Source organism: Echinops telfairi, unplaced genomic scaffold, assembly GCF_000313985.2.
Source record: "Echinops telfairi isolate 266 unplaced genomic scaffold, ASM31398v2 ScPeMD7_31;HRSCAF=116, whole genome shotgun sequence".
NCBI classification, from domain to species: Eukaryota; Metazoa; Chordata; class Mammalia; order Afrosoricida; family Tenrecidae; genus Echinops; species Echinops telfairi.
This window is the reverse complement of record NW_022103928.1, coordinates 61,203,182-61,217,572: the sequence shown is the minus strand read 5'-3', so window position 1 is coordinate 61,217,572 and position 14,391 is coordinate 61,203,182. Positions and strand designations below refer to the sequence as shown.

The following is a 14,391-nucleotide window of genomic DNA, read 5'->3' as shown; positions in this document are numbered from 1 at the left end:
AGGGGCTCATCACTTTGCGCCTCTGGCCCATCCAACGGGGGCCTTTAGTAAAGAGGCAAGTAGTCAAACCCCTGGAGGCCAGATTGTTCCTACAGGTGATGCTGGAACGTATGTTCCTACTTCTACCCCCGACCCTGCCACCCTGCACTCCGGCCTTCCCTCAGAGGGTCACCTTCAGGCCCAGGCCTTAGGCTCATCCTGAAGACAGTCTGTTTCAAAAGGAGAGTGCGGACCCAGCAGGCCACATTCACCAGTAGGACAAACTCGGGGGATGGAAGTAAAGGGGACAAACCAAGGAAGCTCATGTCACCCAAGTCCCTCCCTAGAGCAAGATCCAGGGAGCGGCCGGTCCCAGGCCAGCCTGCGCCCCGCACTATCCCTCCCACACTGTCCCAGCTGCCCCACCCGAGAGGAGCCTCCCCAGTGCATCCTGTCTCCAAAGCTCCTCCCCCTCCTTCTGCCAATGGCTTTGCTGTCCACGTCCTCAGAACATTCTCCAGGATTCTCTCCGAGGGAAGACTAAGCCCATCAAGGGCATCCATCTTAGAAAGCAGGCCCTGCGGGGGAGGGGGGCCACGGAAGGCTAGGAGGGGCAGCAGTGGGTTTCGGTCAGCTCCTGACTCTTGGTTCCAGCCACTTCTCCCTGTGGCCCCCACCCCAGCAGGACGTGGCCACAAACCGGGTGTCTGCTGGGGAGAAGGAATGGCAAGGCCACGGAGGTGGGGCACCCAGTGAAGCTAGTATCAGTGGATGGCTGAGTCTCTAGGGACAGCACCGCAGTGTCCCTCTGAGATGGTCTGTCCCCACCCCTCGCCGCCATGCAGAAGGAGGAAACAGAGGGCGGGAAGCTGGTCCCACAGCAAAACAGAGGCTCAGGACTCCGGCAGACAGGGTTGAACTCTGCCTTCGCCAAGTGGCATGCCGTCCCCGGGCCTCAGCTTCTGGGCTGTCAAGTGGGTCTGGTGACCCCACCCAGCTGGGGGACAGCATGGGGTAAGCTATCTCCAGCCATAAGAGGGGCAAAACCAAGACCAGGACCCCCCCCCCAAAATCTGGATTCTAGGCCAGAGCCATGTGGCTACAGTGCCCCCCACACACACCCCTCCTGAGAACAAGCAGTCCAGGAACTGCCTGTGTCCATCTGCAGCTCCTGGATGTGGGGGGACTTGGGAAGTTCATGACCAGTTCTTCCCAGTCAAACAGGGACTTGAAGTATCTTTCTTCTTCTCAGAATCCCAGGACGCAGGTCGGGTCTGAGGGGCACCTGCTCAGGGTTATCAGGTGGAGGGCTGGGTGGACAAGTGTGTAGACACATGGATGGGTGAACCCATGGGTGATAGGTCAGGAGGACCAGAAATGGAAGGGTCTTCCTGACTGCTTCTCTGTATCTCACAGGCCAGGGCCCGCGTGAACTCCAGTGGTCAGCTAAGGACTGGACACACACCCCCGGCCAAGCAGGAGAGGGAGATGCTGCCCCGGGAGCCCTGAGACCCACCTGCACTCCCCAGGCCTGCTTTCTGCTGCCTTTGCCTTCGAGGCAGATGCACAGCCCTTTCTGTGTTGAAGGTGGATGGTTTTTGTTGGGCTTTTTTTTTTTTTCCTTTTTAGGATTTTCCTTTTCTGGTGAACAGGATGGGAGTTTTCTAAAAATAGTACTGGACTCACTTCTGAGGTGTTCGCTTTTCGATTCACATCTTTCTTCCGAATCCTCTCTCCCTGCCCATGAGAACTCAGAGCGGAAGCTGTTGTCAGCTCCCATGCACGCACGCACATGTACACGCCAGGGCCTCGCACGCTTGGGCCTGGACCCAGCAACGCACCAGCCACGCCGTACAACAAACTGACAGGCGGGTAGTGGGTCAGGGTCAGGGCCGGAACAGAGGGGAAATGAGCTTTGTACGCTGTCTGACCAGGCGGGTGGGACCCTTCCCCAGGCCTCCGAGGGGAGGGGGACCCTGGTGGAGCAGAGGTGGGCCATGGAGAGCCGGGTCAGTCGTGACAATGAGGACGGAACTTAGCGCTGGTGAGCAGGCATATGGTCTGGCCCTGGCTGGCGCCCAGTGTGATCTCCCTGCCCCTCCCAGAGCACTCGGTGGGGCAGAAGGGGAGGGGTGGGGTGGGCTGGGGCAGTCAAGTCAAGAGCCTTGCCCTGGTCACTCTCCTGGGATCTCCAGGCCGGGCCTGTGCCCCCATTTCTGACCTTGCTGCCAGGGGCAATTTGATGACAACGGTGGCTTTAAAAATACACATTCTATTCTGACCAGGGACACCACAGCAGGTCTTGCTGAAAATGGGAAAAGATTGTAGAAGAAAACTCAAATTCCTTTTACAAAGAAGAAGAAGAATCCTAGCCCAGGGGACTGACAGAGATTGAGGAGCTCCCAAGACACTGTCCTCAGATGCCCTTAGAGCTCGGGATGGATGCTACCCCCAGTCACTGATCCTTAAAAGAAACGTGCCACGTTCCTCTAAATAATCAACGGCAAGAGACCAAACGGGTAGCCTGTGCCCTAGAATGCAGGTGAGACCCTCAGGAGAGGCAGGGAGGTTGGATCCAGGGGAACAGAACAGGCAAGGGATGGGGGGTGAGTACCAGGTGACAGACAAAGCCAAGGTCATGGAACAAGTCATTTAAAACTTGTTGTTAAAGGAACTCCGAATTACCTCTGCAAACTTTCCACCTGAAAGGCAATCAGATATTGTTTTTAAACACCCACTAAGGTGGCCTTTAAATTCAGCACATCCTCAAACAGAAGTACGCCCCCCCCCAACCCCCACCACCACACACACACACCCAGCGCGGTATTTTTAGCACATAATTCACTGCGATCCTCTCAGCTTCCGTCCTTCGGTTGGAGTTTGAAAAGCTGCTGGTTTGGGCTTTTATTGTTTAATCCTCCCTTTGAAAGATAGATTCCTTCTGGGTTAAATTAACTTCAAGAAGGAGGGGGGGGGGAAATATATATATATACATATATATCTCTGCCAACAACAGCCCTCTTGTGTCCCTCTAGGCAAAGGCATTTTATTGAGAGGCCCCTAACCTATTCTTGACTCATTGGAATGTAACAATGTATCCATTTAAATGCTAAGAAGATGAAAATGAAGTGCCTACATCCAATCACGGCAGAATGTTCTCCTGGATGCCTAAGGGCCTGCTGTATCAGAGCCTGCAGGGACTCCCACCAGAGCTCCAGTCCAGCCCATTCAGAGCCTTAAGCCCTGAGAGGAAGGGGGCTTGTTCAAGGTCACCCAACGGGGATCCTGGGCCAGAGCCCTGGAAAGGAGTGCAGGTGTCCCTGGACTCTCACCTTGGCTGCCACGCCCCTCTGTGTGCACTCCATAGGTCCATGTGCCCATTGCTCAGGAGGAAGTGGGCCAGCCATGCAGGGTGCTGAACTGGCTGCAAACAGCCTGAACCCAAGCCTCAGAAACACACGCTTGCACTTGGCCAGGAGTGGAGCCGTGCCCAGCACCCACACACGGGAGGTCTCACTGGGGCCTCAGAGCAGCCAGTGAGCCAGTGGCAGTCATCCTCACCTTGCAGCTGAGGCCCAGAGAGGCTAGGTGACTTCTCCAAGGTCACACAGCCAATTCAAGCCCTCTGGCAGATCAGGTGCCCTTTGGGTGAGGCCGCAGAGATAGCAGTAGGAGTGGGAGGAGCTGCAGCTTCAGCCTCACACCCGGGCCTTGTTATAAAGAGGAGAGGCCTGCTCACTGCCGAGAGGCCAAGGACTGCCTACTGACGCTGACATATTCCTGCATGCCACGGCTGGTAGGACCCTCACCAAATCTCTCAGGGGGAGATCACTGTCCTCATTTTACAGGACGATTTTGAGCACCCAGGACCAACTAAAAGCCACTCCATCTGGCCCAGATATTCATCCACTCACCAGGTAATTAGTGAGCATCATACAGATGCCCAGCAGGGCACTGGACACAACATAGGCCCGCCACTGCTCATACCGAGCATTTGAGCCACAAAGGGTCCCAAGTAGGAGCAGTTCAGATATGTTCTGGGTGGTCAGGGAAGCCTCCCCGGAAGGGCCCTGCAGCTGAGCAAGACATGCAGGCATGAGTGAGGGGAAAGCCCTGGGATGGGCGAGTGCCTTGTCCAGTACAGGTGCCCAGCAGGATCTAGATCAGTGGTTCTCAACCTTCCAAATACCGTGACCGTTTAATACAGTTCCTCATGTTGTAGTGACCCCCAACCATAAAATTATTTTCATTGCTACTTCATCACTGTCATTTTGCTACTGTTATGAATTGCGCCACCCCTGTGAAAGGATCGTTTGACCTCCAAAGGGGTCGAGACCCACAGGTTGAGGACCGCTGGTCTAGAGGCTCAGCCTGTGAGTATCTCCAAACCTGCTGCATGGGTCTCACAGAAGGTCCCTTGCCTTGGGTGTTTGTGGGGGTCAAGCTAATCCTACAGTCAGACCTCATTCCAGATGGGCTACTCAATGGTAGGAGAGCGGAGACCCCCAACGAGCAGGGCATGCATGTGCGAGGTACAGGCGGTGAGAAATCTCTGACCCAGGCCTCGTGAGAGAGGGTAGCCGATGTGGACAGTCTCAGACAAGGGGGTTTAAGGTCAGCCATCTCTGTGGGGTGGATGAAAAACCAACTTTCACTTGAGTTCCTCCCTAGCCCTCCCACCCGCCCCACCAGACCTGTGCACAAGGCCCCTCCCTGCACACTTCTATGTTCCTCACAACCTTGAACTACCAGACAGTTAGTTTTATACCTTCAGTTTCTTCCTGGTCCATCGTCAGGCTTTTTAAGTCCTACTGAACCTGCAAGGGAAAAAGTGTGTGTGTGTGTGTGTGTGTGTGTGTGTGTGTGTGTGTGTGTGTGTAAGGAACCCTGGAGGTGAGGTGTGACATAAGCATTGAGGTGTTTACCACATGGTTGGCAGTTCAAACCCACTTGCCACTTTGAGGGAGGAAGATGAGGCTGTCTGCTCCCCTAAAGATTTACGGTCAGGGAAACTCTATATGATTCAGTGTATATGCAGGTGTATTTGTGTGTGTGTTTATATGTATGTGAATATGCATACAAGCATGCACATACATGTGTGTGTGCATCTATATACATGCATACATACGTGCATGTGTGTATCCCTTACTTAGATGGAGAGGACAGGCCTTCCCCAATATCCTGGGCCAAGTCAGATCTTCCTGCCCTGAGAACCCCCATGATGGCAGATCCATCGGTTTGTGGAAATCACTCCTTTGGTGGTCTTTCTCCTCCGCTGACATCTCCCAGGCGGCACAAACCATGTCTGTGTTGCTGGGTGTGGGGCCCAGAGCACGTGCCAAGACGACTACTGAATGACCGTGTGGACCCCGTGGCATTTGGACAAGACCGCAAAGATGCCCAGCGGAGGCTGGCTGGGTGGGTAGATGGGTTGACTGAAGATGACTGGTGAAGGTAACACCCCGCCCCCATCATGAACATCTTCAGTGGCACTGTGGGTTAAGTGTTGAGCTGCTAACCAAGTGGCCCATGGTTCGAAGCCTGCTGCCGTCTCCCAAGAGAAAGAGGAAGCCGTCTGCTTCTGGAACGCCTTCCTAGCAGCCCTGGGGACCTAGAGAGTGGTCACCATGAGTCAGACCCCGCTCGGGGGCCTGGATGGCTGCTGTCGTCCACCTCTGTGGCCACTAATGAGTTCCAGAGCAGATGCTGTCAGAGGTGTGGTTATCAGTGCCTGGAAACTGCCGACAGAAAGCAGCCCCTGGGGCTGCAGCGTCCCTTGTGGCTTGCAAAAAGCCCTTCCTTTCACCTGCAGCATTTCGTTGAAGGACCACCCATTCCCAAGAGGGAGATTTACCACCTGGCCTCAAGGGAGACTCGGGTGCCAGGCTCTCTGAGTGCAAGTCCCTGCTCTGCCCTTGCCCGGCCTGTGATCCTGAGCAGGCTGCTTCTCCCCCCTTGGCCTCCGTCTCTGTCTTTGTGCTGTTAGAAAACCAGAGGATTTGGCGACGTGGGTTGGTCATGAGGATCACTGGGGTTGACTGATTGCTTTCCCCATGCAGGGCTTCTCTGTTCTGGAATTTTACATGAAATGTGTCGTCCAAGTCTCATCACAACACCTGTGAGGTCCATGGGATTGTAGTTTCTCCTCCTTGAAGATACGGAAATGACAGTCTGTTTGTTTGCATGCCATGCTGGTGGGAGGTGGAGTAGCCAGAATTTGAACCTAGGAACTGTGGTCTCCGGAACTCCTGTCCATCCCCAGGCCTTGCTCCTGGAAAAGCACTCGCAGGCTCACCAGACCCAACAGTGCAGCATGGCCCAGTCTCTGGTAGCTGCTGTTCCGCCAGTGCCAGCTCACGGACACCCCCGTGCACAGGAGAGCGCAGTGTTGCCCATCTTCTGCCATCCTCACCACCTGTTCCAGCCCCCGTGGACTTGGAGGGTCTTCCAACCAACAGGGCTCCTCTTGCGGCCCCCAATCGGATCTGTGCAATTTGCATTGACTAAGCCTTAGAAGTGGATCGCCAAGCCTCTCTTCCTAATCTGTCTTTGTTTGGAAGCTCTGCTGAAACTTGTCCACTAAGGATGACCCTGCTGGTATTTAAAGCACTGGTGGCCTAGCGATACACAGGCCACTACAATGTGACAAACCGACAGTAGTGTAGTCTATGACATATGACACATGGTATCTTTATGTAGCCTCTGTTAGGATACATTGTATATGACCATCCCCAAGTTGTGGCTAGAAAAAGGAAGACTCAGAGGCATGCGCTGACCAGTTCCAGGTCACAGAGTGACCCCTCCGCCATGGCAGGATGCTGAGGGCAGGCCTGAGGTCATACGTGTCTGCCTGACTCTGCCTTCTCCCGCCGTGCTCGGATAAGTGCTGAGGGGTGAGCTCCCTGGGGCTCCGGGTCAGCTCTGAACTCCTTCAGAACAGCAGGCCCGTGCCTCCTCATCTCGACTCTTGTCCTTGAGAAACCAAAGCCTGTTCTGGAAAATTGCCTCTAAAATCAGCTCCCCAGTCCCGAGGCTCCAGCCAGGGCTCTGGCCCACAACCCCAGCCTCCTTCCCTTCCTATTCCTGGTGTGTTATCCGGACACCCTCAGCACACTCCCTCCTGCTTTCCCTGGGGCCCTAAGCCCATGGGCCATGGCACTGCTCAAGTGTATGTGGCCGAGGAGCGTGGCAGCCCTGCTGAGGAGCGTCGCAGCCCTGCAGATCTGCACCAGGGCGGCCAGGTAGCCCCTAGCACACAGAGCCTCTGAAGTCCATTTTACATCTTCTCACCCCAGGGAAAAATTGATGCTTCCCACGGGGAGGGAGGGTGCCATGGTAGGACTGCCCTCCATGCGGGAGACCCCATTCAGCATCCAGCCAGTGTACCTCACCAGGGGCCACCCCATCTCTCGGGGAGGAGTGGGTGTTGCTGTGATTCTGAACAGGTTTCAGAGGAGCTAAGGAAGAAAGTCCTGGGAATCCCCATCTGGAAATCGGTCCAGGAAGACCTGGGTCACAGCAGCGCCCCCTCTGCCAGCCACGGGGATGGTGCTGCACTGGGAGGGTTCCCTTCCACTGGGGGACTGCTATGAGCCAGGGGACAGCTAACCACACTGCTGCTGGCTGGAGTAAAATGACCCCTTCCGGAAGGTGGGCAGTGTGGGGGCAGAGGAGAGGGGACAGCATTATCCCCACTTCACACATGAGGCAGTGGAGGCTCAGAGACAATGTGAAGCTTCATTTTGGGGGCCCCTCAGCCAGGCATCAGGAGAACTAGGGGTGGAACCCAGATGCATCTGACTCTGGATCCTTTGTGGTACAGTGGAGTCTGAGACTGCTGACCTGCAAACCACAAGGTCAGCGGTTCAAAACCACCAACTGCCCCATGGTAAAAAAATATGAGGCTTTCTTTCTGCTCCTATGAAGATAGGTAGCCTGGAAAACCCCCAGGCAGGCCTACGAGTCATACAGGGTCCATGGGAGGATGAGCTGACTCACGGCGGTGGCGGTTGGTGTTCTTTGTTTAATTATTAATCATTTTATTGGAAGTGCTTACAGATATAACAATCCATAATTCAATTAGGTCAGGCATCCTTGTACAACTGCTTCCACCATTGGTTTCAAAACATTGTCTGAACTCTTCTTCTGGAACTTCTTGAACTCTTTGATATCAGCTCCCCTTTATCCCCGCCCTCCCCACCCTACCCCCCAGGAACCCTAATTATTATATGATATATTATTATTATTATTTTGCCATGTCTTAGACCATCCAATGTATCCGTTCACCTACAATTCTGTTTCCATTCCCTCTACTGGGATTATACAGTCATCGTTACTATAAGCTCCCCCTCCCCCCACCTCCCCCTCTCTTCCCATGTACTTCCATATTCCCGTTACTGTTTCTGAAGGGTTCTCTGTCTTGGCTGTCATACACAGAATGATCTTAATTATACAAATGAACATACGGAGGTCCAACAAGATTAACGAAGTAAAACAAAGACCATGATAGGGAGGAGGTATTGAAGAACTAGAGGATAGTTGTCTGTTTCATCAGTGCTAGACCACACCCTGGATATGACATCCCTTCCAGGTGGCCTTTCAGTTATCTTACAGGTAGGTTTGGGGTCTTCACTTTGACTATGCTCCTTCACATCAATCCGATTACTTGTTTTTGAACTTCTGATACCTATTCCTGTCGACACCTCATGATCACACTGGCTGGTGTGCTTCTTCCATGTGGGCTTTGTTGCTTCCCTGCTAGATGACTGCTTGTTTATCGTCAAGCCTGTAAGACCCCAGACTCTATCTTTTGATAGCCGGCCACCATCAGCTTTCTTCACCACATTTGCTTATGCACCCACTTTGTCTTCGGGCATCGTGTCAGGAAGGTGAGCATCATACGTTGCCACATTACTAGAAGAAACCATTCTTGTACTGAGGTAAGATTTAAGTAGCTGCCCAACGTCCATCTGCTTCCTTGTTGCATTTATATGTCTATCTGTGTACAGTCCACCACTAGCCTCCTCTTCTCAAACAGGAAGGAGAGAGCACCCTGGGGGAGGCAGACAAGCCCCCTCTGGGCCCCTTGACTCTCTGCACCCCCGGCTCAGGACAAGCTCCTTCCTCGGCAAACTCCAGATTAAGTCTGAAACACCTCAGGTGCGGGAGTGGCCGCGTGGCCAGAGAGCCCAGACAGGATGGAGGCGTGGGACTGAGGGAGGGGCCCAGGCCTCTTCCCTCCCCACTCCCTTCTCTCTGCTGGGGCCTAGGATGGCCAGCTGTCCAGAGCTGCGGGTGGGGCTGGTGCCCGTGCCAGGCTCAGCCGAGCTCATCAGGGGCCCTTTGTCACCCAACGCTTGCTCGCGGTGTTGGGTGTCTGAGCGGATTGGATTCTCTGCTGAAGCCCAGCAGTAGCAGCGCTCCTGCTCCCGTGGGGACAGTCGGCCGCTGTCCGAGGTGCTGGCTGTGGGGCACTCCTCCAGGTGAGGGCTTCTGCCCGGAGGGGCGGGGGTCTGGCTCTGGGATGAATGCCGTCCTCATGAATATGCATAAGCTGGCTTCTCTAGCCTGGTGGGGGCTGTGGTGTGGGTGGAGGTAGTCAACTTCCCCCCAGCCCTCCCACCCCACCCAGGTCTGCTGCCCGGGAAAGGGAGGGAGTGTGGGGACACAGTCGTGTATCTTTGGGTGCAGGTGGTAGGATATGGGAGGAGGTGTGGGGCCTGGGGACTCGTGCGTGTCTGTGTGAGGGGAGGGGTGGTCCCTGGATGGTGCCGATGGGGGCCGTGGGGACAGAGGGCTGAGAGAGCAGTTGCTCCAGGAGGAAGGTGGTGGGAACATAAGTGTAAGCCCAAAAGTGTGCCATGTGTGACTTCAGAGTACCCGTGGGGGCGACACAGGGCTGATGCGGCGGGGTCTGTCTATGGGGCAGGGCCTAGCAGTATGTGGTCGAGGACACGCTCCAGATTGTGTGAGGCAGTGTGTCACGGGGCAACAGCACCTGGGGGAGGGGGGCCACAATGGTAAGGCATTGCCAGGCTGCGGCTCTGCTCAGGTGGTGTGCTGAGAGTCGGGTGGGTGCTGGCACCATATGGGTTGGCGGTGTGTGTAGGTGTGGTCTGAGGTGTTGTAAGAAGGACTCAAGTGAGAATGAACATGTCTCAAGTGTCAATCATGATGCTGATTGTCTATGTGCCCATGCACATGCGGGCATGTGTGTATATTACATGTGCCCATGCATGTGTGTGAGCATGCGGTATGTGCACATACATGTGTGCATGTGTGTTATATGTGCCCACATGTGTGTGAGTGTGTGTTATGTGTGTGTGAGTGTGTGTTATGTGTGTGTGAGTGTGTGTTATGTGTGTGTTATGTGTGTGTTATGTGTGCATATGTGTGTGTACACGTACATGTGTGCGGGCATGTTATATGTGCCCATGCAATGTGTGTGAGCATGTGGTATGTGCACATGCAAATGTGGGTGCATGTGCGCATGTTATATATACACATGCAGATGTGTGGACATGTGTGCATGTGTGTGCACAGGTGAATCCAGTGCCTGTGTGTGTGTGTGTGTGTGTGTGTGTACGCACAGTGGGGGAATTCCTGAGCAACTCTCTCATGAAGCCCGCAGCCATCTGACCCTTGTCCCCGCCTCTGTGCTTATCTCTGCAGGAGCCGACACCCCTGACCATGTAGATGCCAGCTCTGGGACACAGCATGGGCTTCAATGAATGGGGACTTCTGAGTCTGCAACGCTGAGCCTCTCTGGCCCTTGGACTGCACCCTACACCTGGAGGCACCCCCTGGTGCTCCCCACTACTGTCACCAGCCCTCCTGAGCCACCCCCTGTGCCCAGGAACCAGACTCCGTGTCCGGGAGCCACAGGCGTCCAGCGAGGTTGAGCTGAAGGCAGCCCAAGGGCCATCTCCCAGCACCCTCTTGATAGGCAGGGGCCTCGGGCTCACCCCAGGCAGGGACTGTGGCAATCATGGGTGACATGACCAACAGCGACTTTTACTCCAAAAACCAAAGAAATGAGTCGATCCGTGGGGGCGAGTTCGGGTGCACGATGGAGGAGCTGCGCTCCCTCATGGAGCTGCGGGGCACGGAGGCGGTGGTCAAGGTCAAGGAGACCTATGGGGACACCGAAGCCATCTGCCGGCGCCTCAAGACCTCACCTGTGGAAGGTAGGTGTGCCCCGGCCCCCTGCTGAGGGGAGGGGTTCAGGAGTCCCTGAACGGGAAGACAAGCTTCGAGGTTGAGTCCTCCCAGAGGCGCCTTGCAGGAGAGGCCTGGTGAGCTGCTTACAAAAGTCGGCCATGGGAACCCCTAGGGAGAGAAGTCCTGCTCGGGGCAGCTGTTACCGGAACTCGGTCAGTCACAGTCAGTGTGTATGTGCTTAGGTTTCCGACACTGGCTGAACAATCCATGGGGCCATTCTAGAGCATGCTGGCTGAGTTCCAGGGACCGGCCCCCATTGTCCCACACCAGGTGCTGGCTTGGACCCCAGACCCCTGCAGAGAGTCGGGGCTGGGGGTGAGGGTGTGGTGGAGCCACACCGTTAGGGTTCATCCTGGATGGCAGACCTCCTGCCTCAGGGAGGGGCTGGAAAGGGACCGGACAGGGCCACCATGGACACTCCTCCCTGGCCTGCACCAAGGCTCAGTTGCTCTGCCTGCACACCTGTCCCCCCACCACCCAGGACTGGCCTTAGGGTCTAGCCACCCCGCCTGCCCTTTAGTCCGGGCCCCAATCCCCCTCCACCCCACCCTGCCGCCAGGCTGGGATCAGACCCTGCCCTCCAAATCCAGGCTCTGACTGGGGCTGGGGGACTCCGGGGGCACCGGGAGATGGGCCATCATGAGAGGGAGGCAGATGGCCCTGCTTGTACTGCCCTGGTGTCAGGGGTGAGGGGACATTCTCGTTGTTGTGGGATCTCTGGAAAGAGGGGTTCTGTGTTTAGGGATTCCTCTGGACCCTGGGGCAGCAGTGGGAGAGAAATTGCCTGGCTTAGACATCAGAACTGGGGTCCGCACCAGCCACAAGGGACTGCTGCCCACAAGGAGGGTGAGGGGTCCTGACCTGGCCTAAAACACATGGATGGGAGTCTCGGTTGAACCCTCGGTTCCTCTGTCTGGGAAAGTGGGCCGGTGCCTGGTGTAAGTGGCCAGTACCAGTGGCCACAGGGATTACCTCCCAGACAGCCGGGCAGCCCGAGTAGCACGGAGGTCGAGCCCAGATGGAGCGCCTGGTGCAGACAGGGGTGGAGTGGTGGGCAGTGAAGATCCAGAAGGCTTCCTGGAGATTGTTGAGCTGGTGAGGGGAGAGAGGGCAGCTGAGGGGCACCATGGGGCAGCGGCTCCTGAAGGCCCACAGAAGCCACACGGAAGTAACGGGGACCCCGTTTCCTCACCTGTGAAACAGAAAAAGCAAGGACGGCCCCCTCAATCTCTCCACCTCCTGCCAGCCTCCTTTGACCCCCACCCGCACCCACACCCGCACTAGCACCGGGCCTTGGTTTCCTGCTATGCGTGGGTGCCCGAGAAGGGGGCAGCCCTGAATCTCAGAATGCTGCCTTCTGGGTCCTTGGAAGGATCCCCAGGGGAGAGCAGCGTAGGAAGAGACGCGGGAGGGACAGGAAAGCACAGAGCTGCAGATTTCACCCTGGGGTGGTCCTGATCCCAATCTGCCACTTACCCATGGGAACGTGCGCACCCCAGCCTCTCTTTGCCCCATATCCTCGAGTCAATGGGGTCCTACGAATGAATGGTCCCTCGTAGGGGCGTTTTGGAGCAGGGAAGTTCTGTGTCGGTGTTTGGGGTCTGGCCCCAGCCTCTGTTTTCCCACCCTTAAAAGGGGGGTGAGCACCGAGTGGGGTCATGGAAGCGGCCGTTCCTCAGGAGGAGCTGGGAAAGGCGGGCTGTGCAGTGCTTGCACTGGGGGTGCCCAGGAAGGGGGTATTGTCACCCCATTTTACAGGTGAGAAGCATGGGGCTCAAGTTCACCCCCACTTTGAATGCAGCTCATCTGTCACCAGGCTGAGGTGTCCCACGTCCCTGAGCCGCCCCCTCCTCCCTACCGGGATCAGCCCAGGTGCAAACTGTCAGACATGGCAGGTGGAGCGCTCAGGATGCTTGCTCTGGGTCCCCTCGTGGGCAGCGCTGGGCCTGCCCCTGTGACCAGAATTGAAACCCAGCCCAAACTTAAAGTGATGGGGGCTGGGTGGCACTGGCCCGAGGGGCTCAGGTTGACTGCTCTTGGCAGCCCCTGCATCCCAGAGTCACGGTGCGGGCAGCCGCCTCAGGCCCTGCCTCAATTAGCCCTCTGCTTCACATCCTGCCAAGTTAATAAAATCCCTGCGGGTGAAGGATGGGCTTTGAAGCAGGGAGAAAGCCGCTGCCCATGCGGGATGTGGACCACAGTGCCAGCAGCTCTTCCTAGGAGCCGGCTGTGGGGACGCCCAGTCCTGGCCCCTGTGAGGCCACCGGGGCAGTCTTCGCCCCAGTCGGTGGCCCTCTCCTTGCCCAGTGCATTGTGTGGGTCCGTTCCACCCAGGAGAGTGCCCTGCGCCGTGTGTCTTCTCCTTGCCCTCCACCCAGACGGGCCGGCCCAGAGGCTGGGGTGCCCGTCCTCATGCGCTTTCTGTTGGAGAGACCCTGGGAGAGTTCTGGGGAGCCCTGGTGATGTGGTGGGCTACACATTGGGCTTTGAGGCCCCAAGTTTGAATGCTGCAGGAGAAAGGTGAGACCTTCCACTCCCGTGAACATGTGCAGCCTGGGAAGCCCACGGGCGCAGCCCTCCTCTCCCCTGTAGGACCACTGAGGATTCGGCATCAACTCGGGACCAGTGAGTTTGAGGTTGACAGTCCCCTTCGGCCCCTCTGAGCCTCGGCTGCTCTCTCTGTGAAACGGGGCCTTCACAGCAGGACCTCGCAGGGATGAGATGACATGAGACAAGCCGCACAGCCGGCCACCACTGACAAAAGGGTGGCCATCGCCATCATCGTGGTCAGGCCCGGGTTGGTACAAATGGTGAGTGTGCTCAGCTGCCGAGGAAAAGGGGGCGGTCTCCTTTCTCTTTGAGGCCCTCAGCAGAAAGGCCTGGCAATCGCATCGACTCCTGAAAAGCCGGCCACTGAGTGCCCGGCAGAGAGCAGCCCCGCCGGCCACGCGTGGGCTCGCCACGGGTTCCTCAACTCAGCAACGACTGCCGGCGTCGCTCTCTCGAGTGTCTGCTTTTTAAACGCCTACCCTGGCAAACGCCTCCCCGGGCCCTGTCTCCTGGAAGATTGGGCCATCTGATGATGTGGTTCCCTGGGAAGAAGTGGCTCTGTGGCTCAGCTCTAAGGCGGGTGGCCGGTGTGAGGATGAGCCAGGAGTCCCTAGAGGCAGAAGCTGTTCATCACGCTCCACC

At 56.5% G+C, this 14,391-nt stretch overlaps 1 protein-coding gene across 11 annotated transcripts in view; it reads left to right on the top strand.

Moving 5' to 3' along the window:
- ATP2B2 (ATPase plasma membrane Ca2+ transporting 2) overlaps window positions 1-14,391 on the top strand; it is a 280,408-nt gene that overhangs the window by 154,467 nt on the left and 111,550 nt on the right. For all 11 annotated transcript variants that reach the window (XM_004702241.2, XM_004702240.2, XM_045289964.1 and 8 more), the window contains one exon: window positions 10,651-11,165. In XM_004702241.2, coding sequence (XP_004702298.1) covers window positions 10,967-11,165 — 199 coding nt within the window. In that variant the 5' untranslated portion in view covers window positions 10,651-10,966. The remainder of the gene's footprint in view (window positions 1-10,650; window positions 11,166-14,391) is intronic.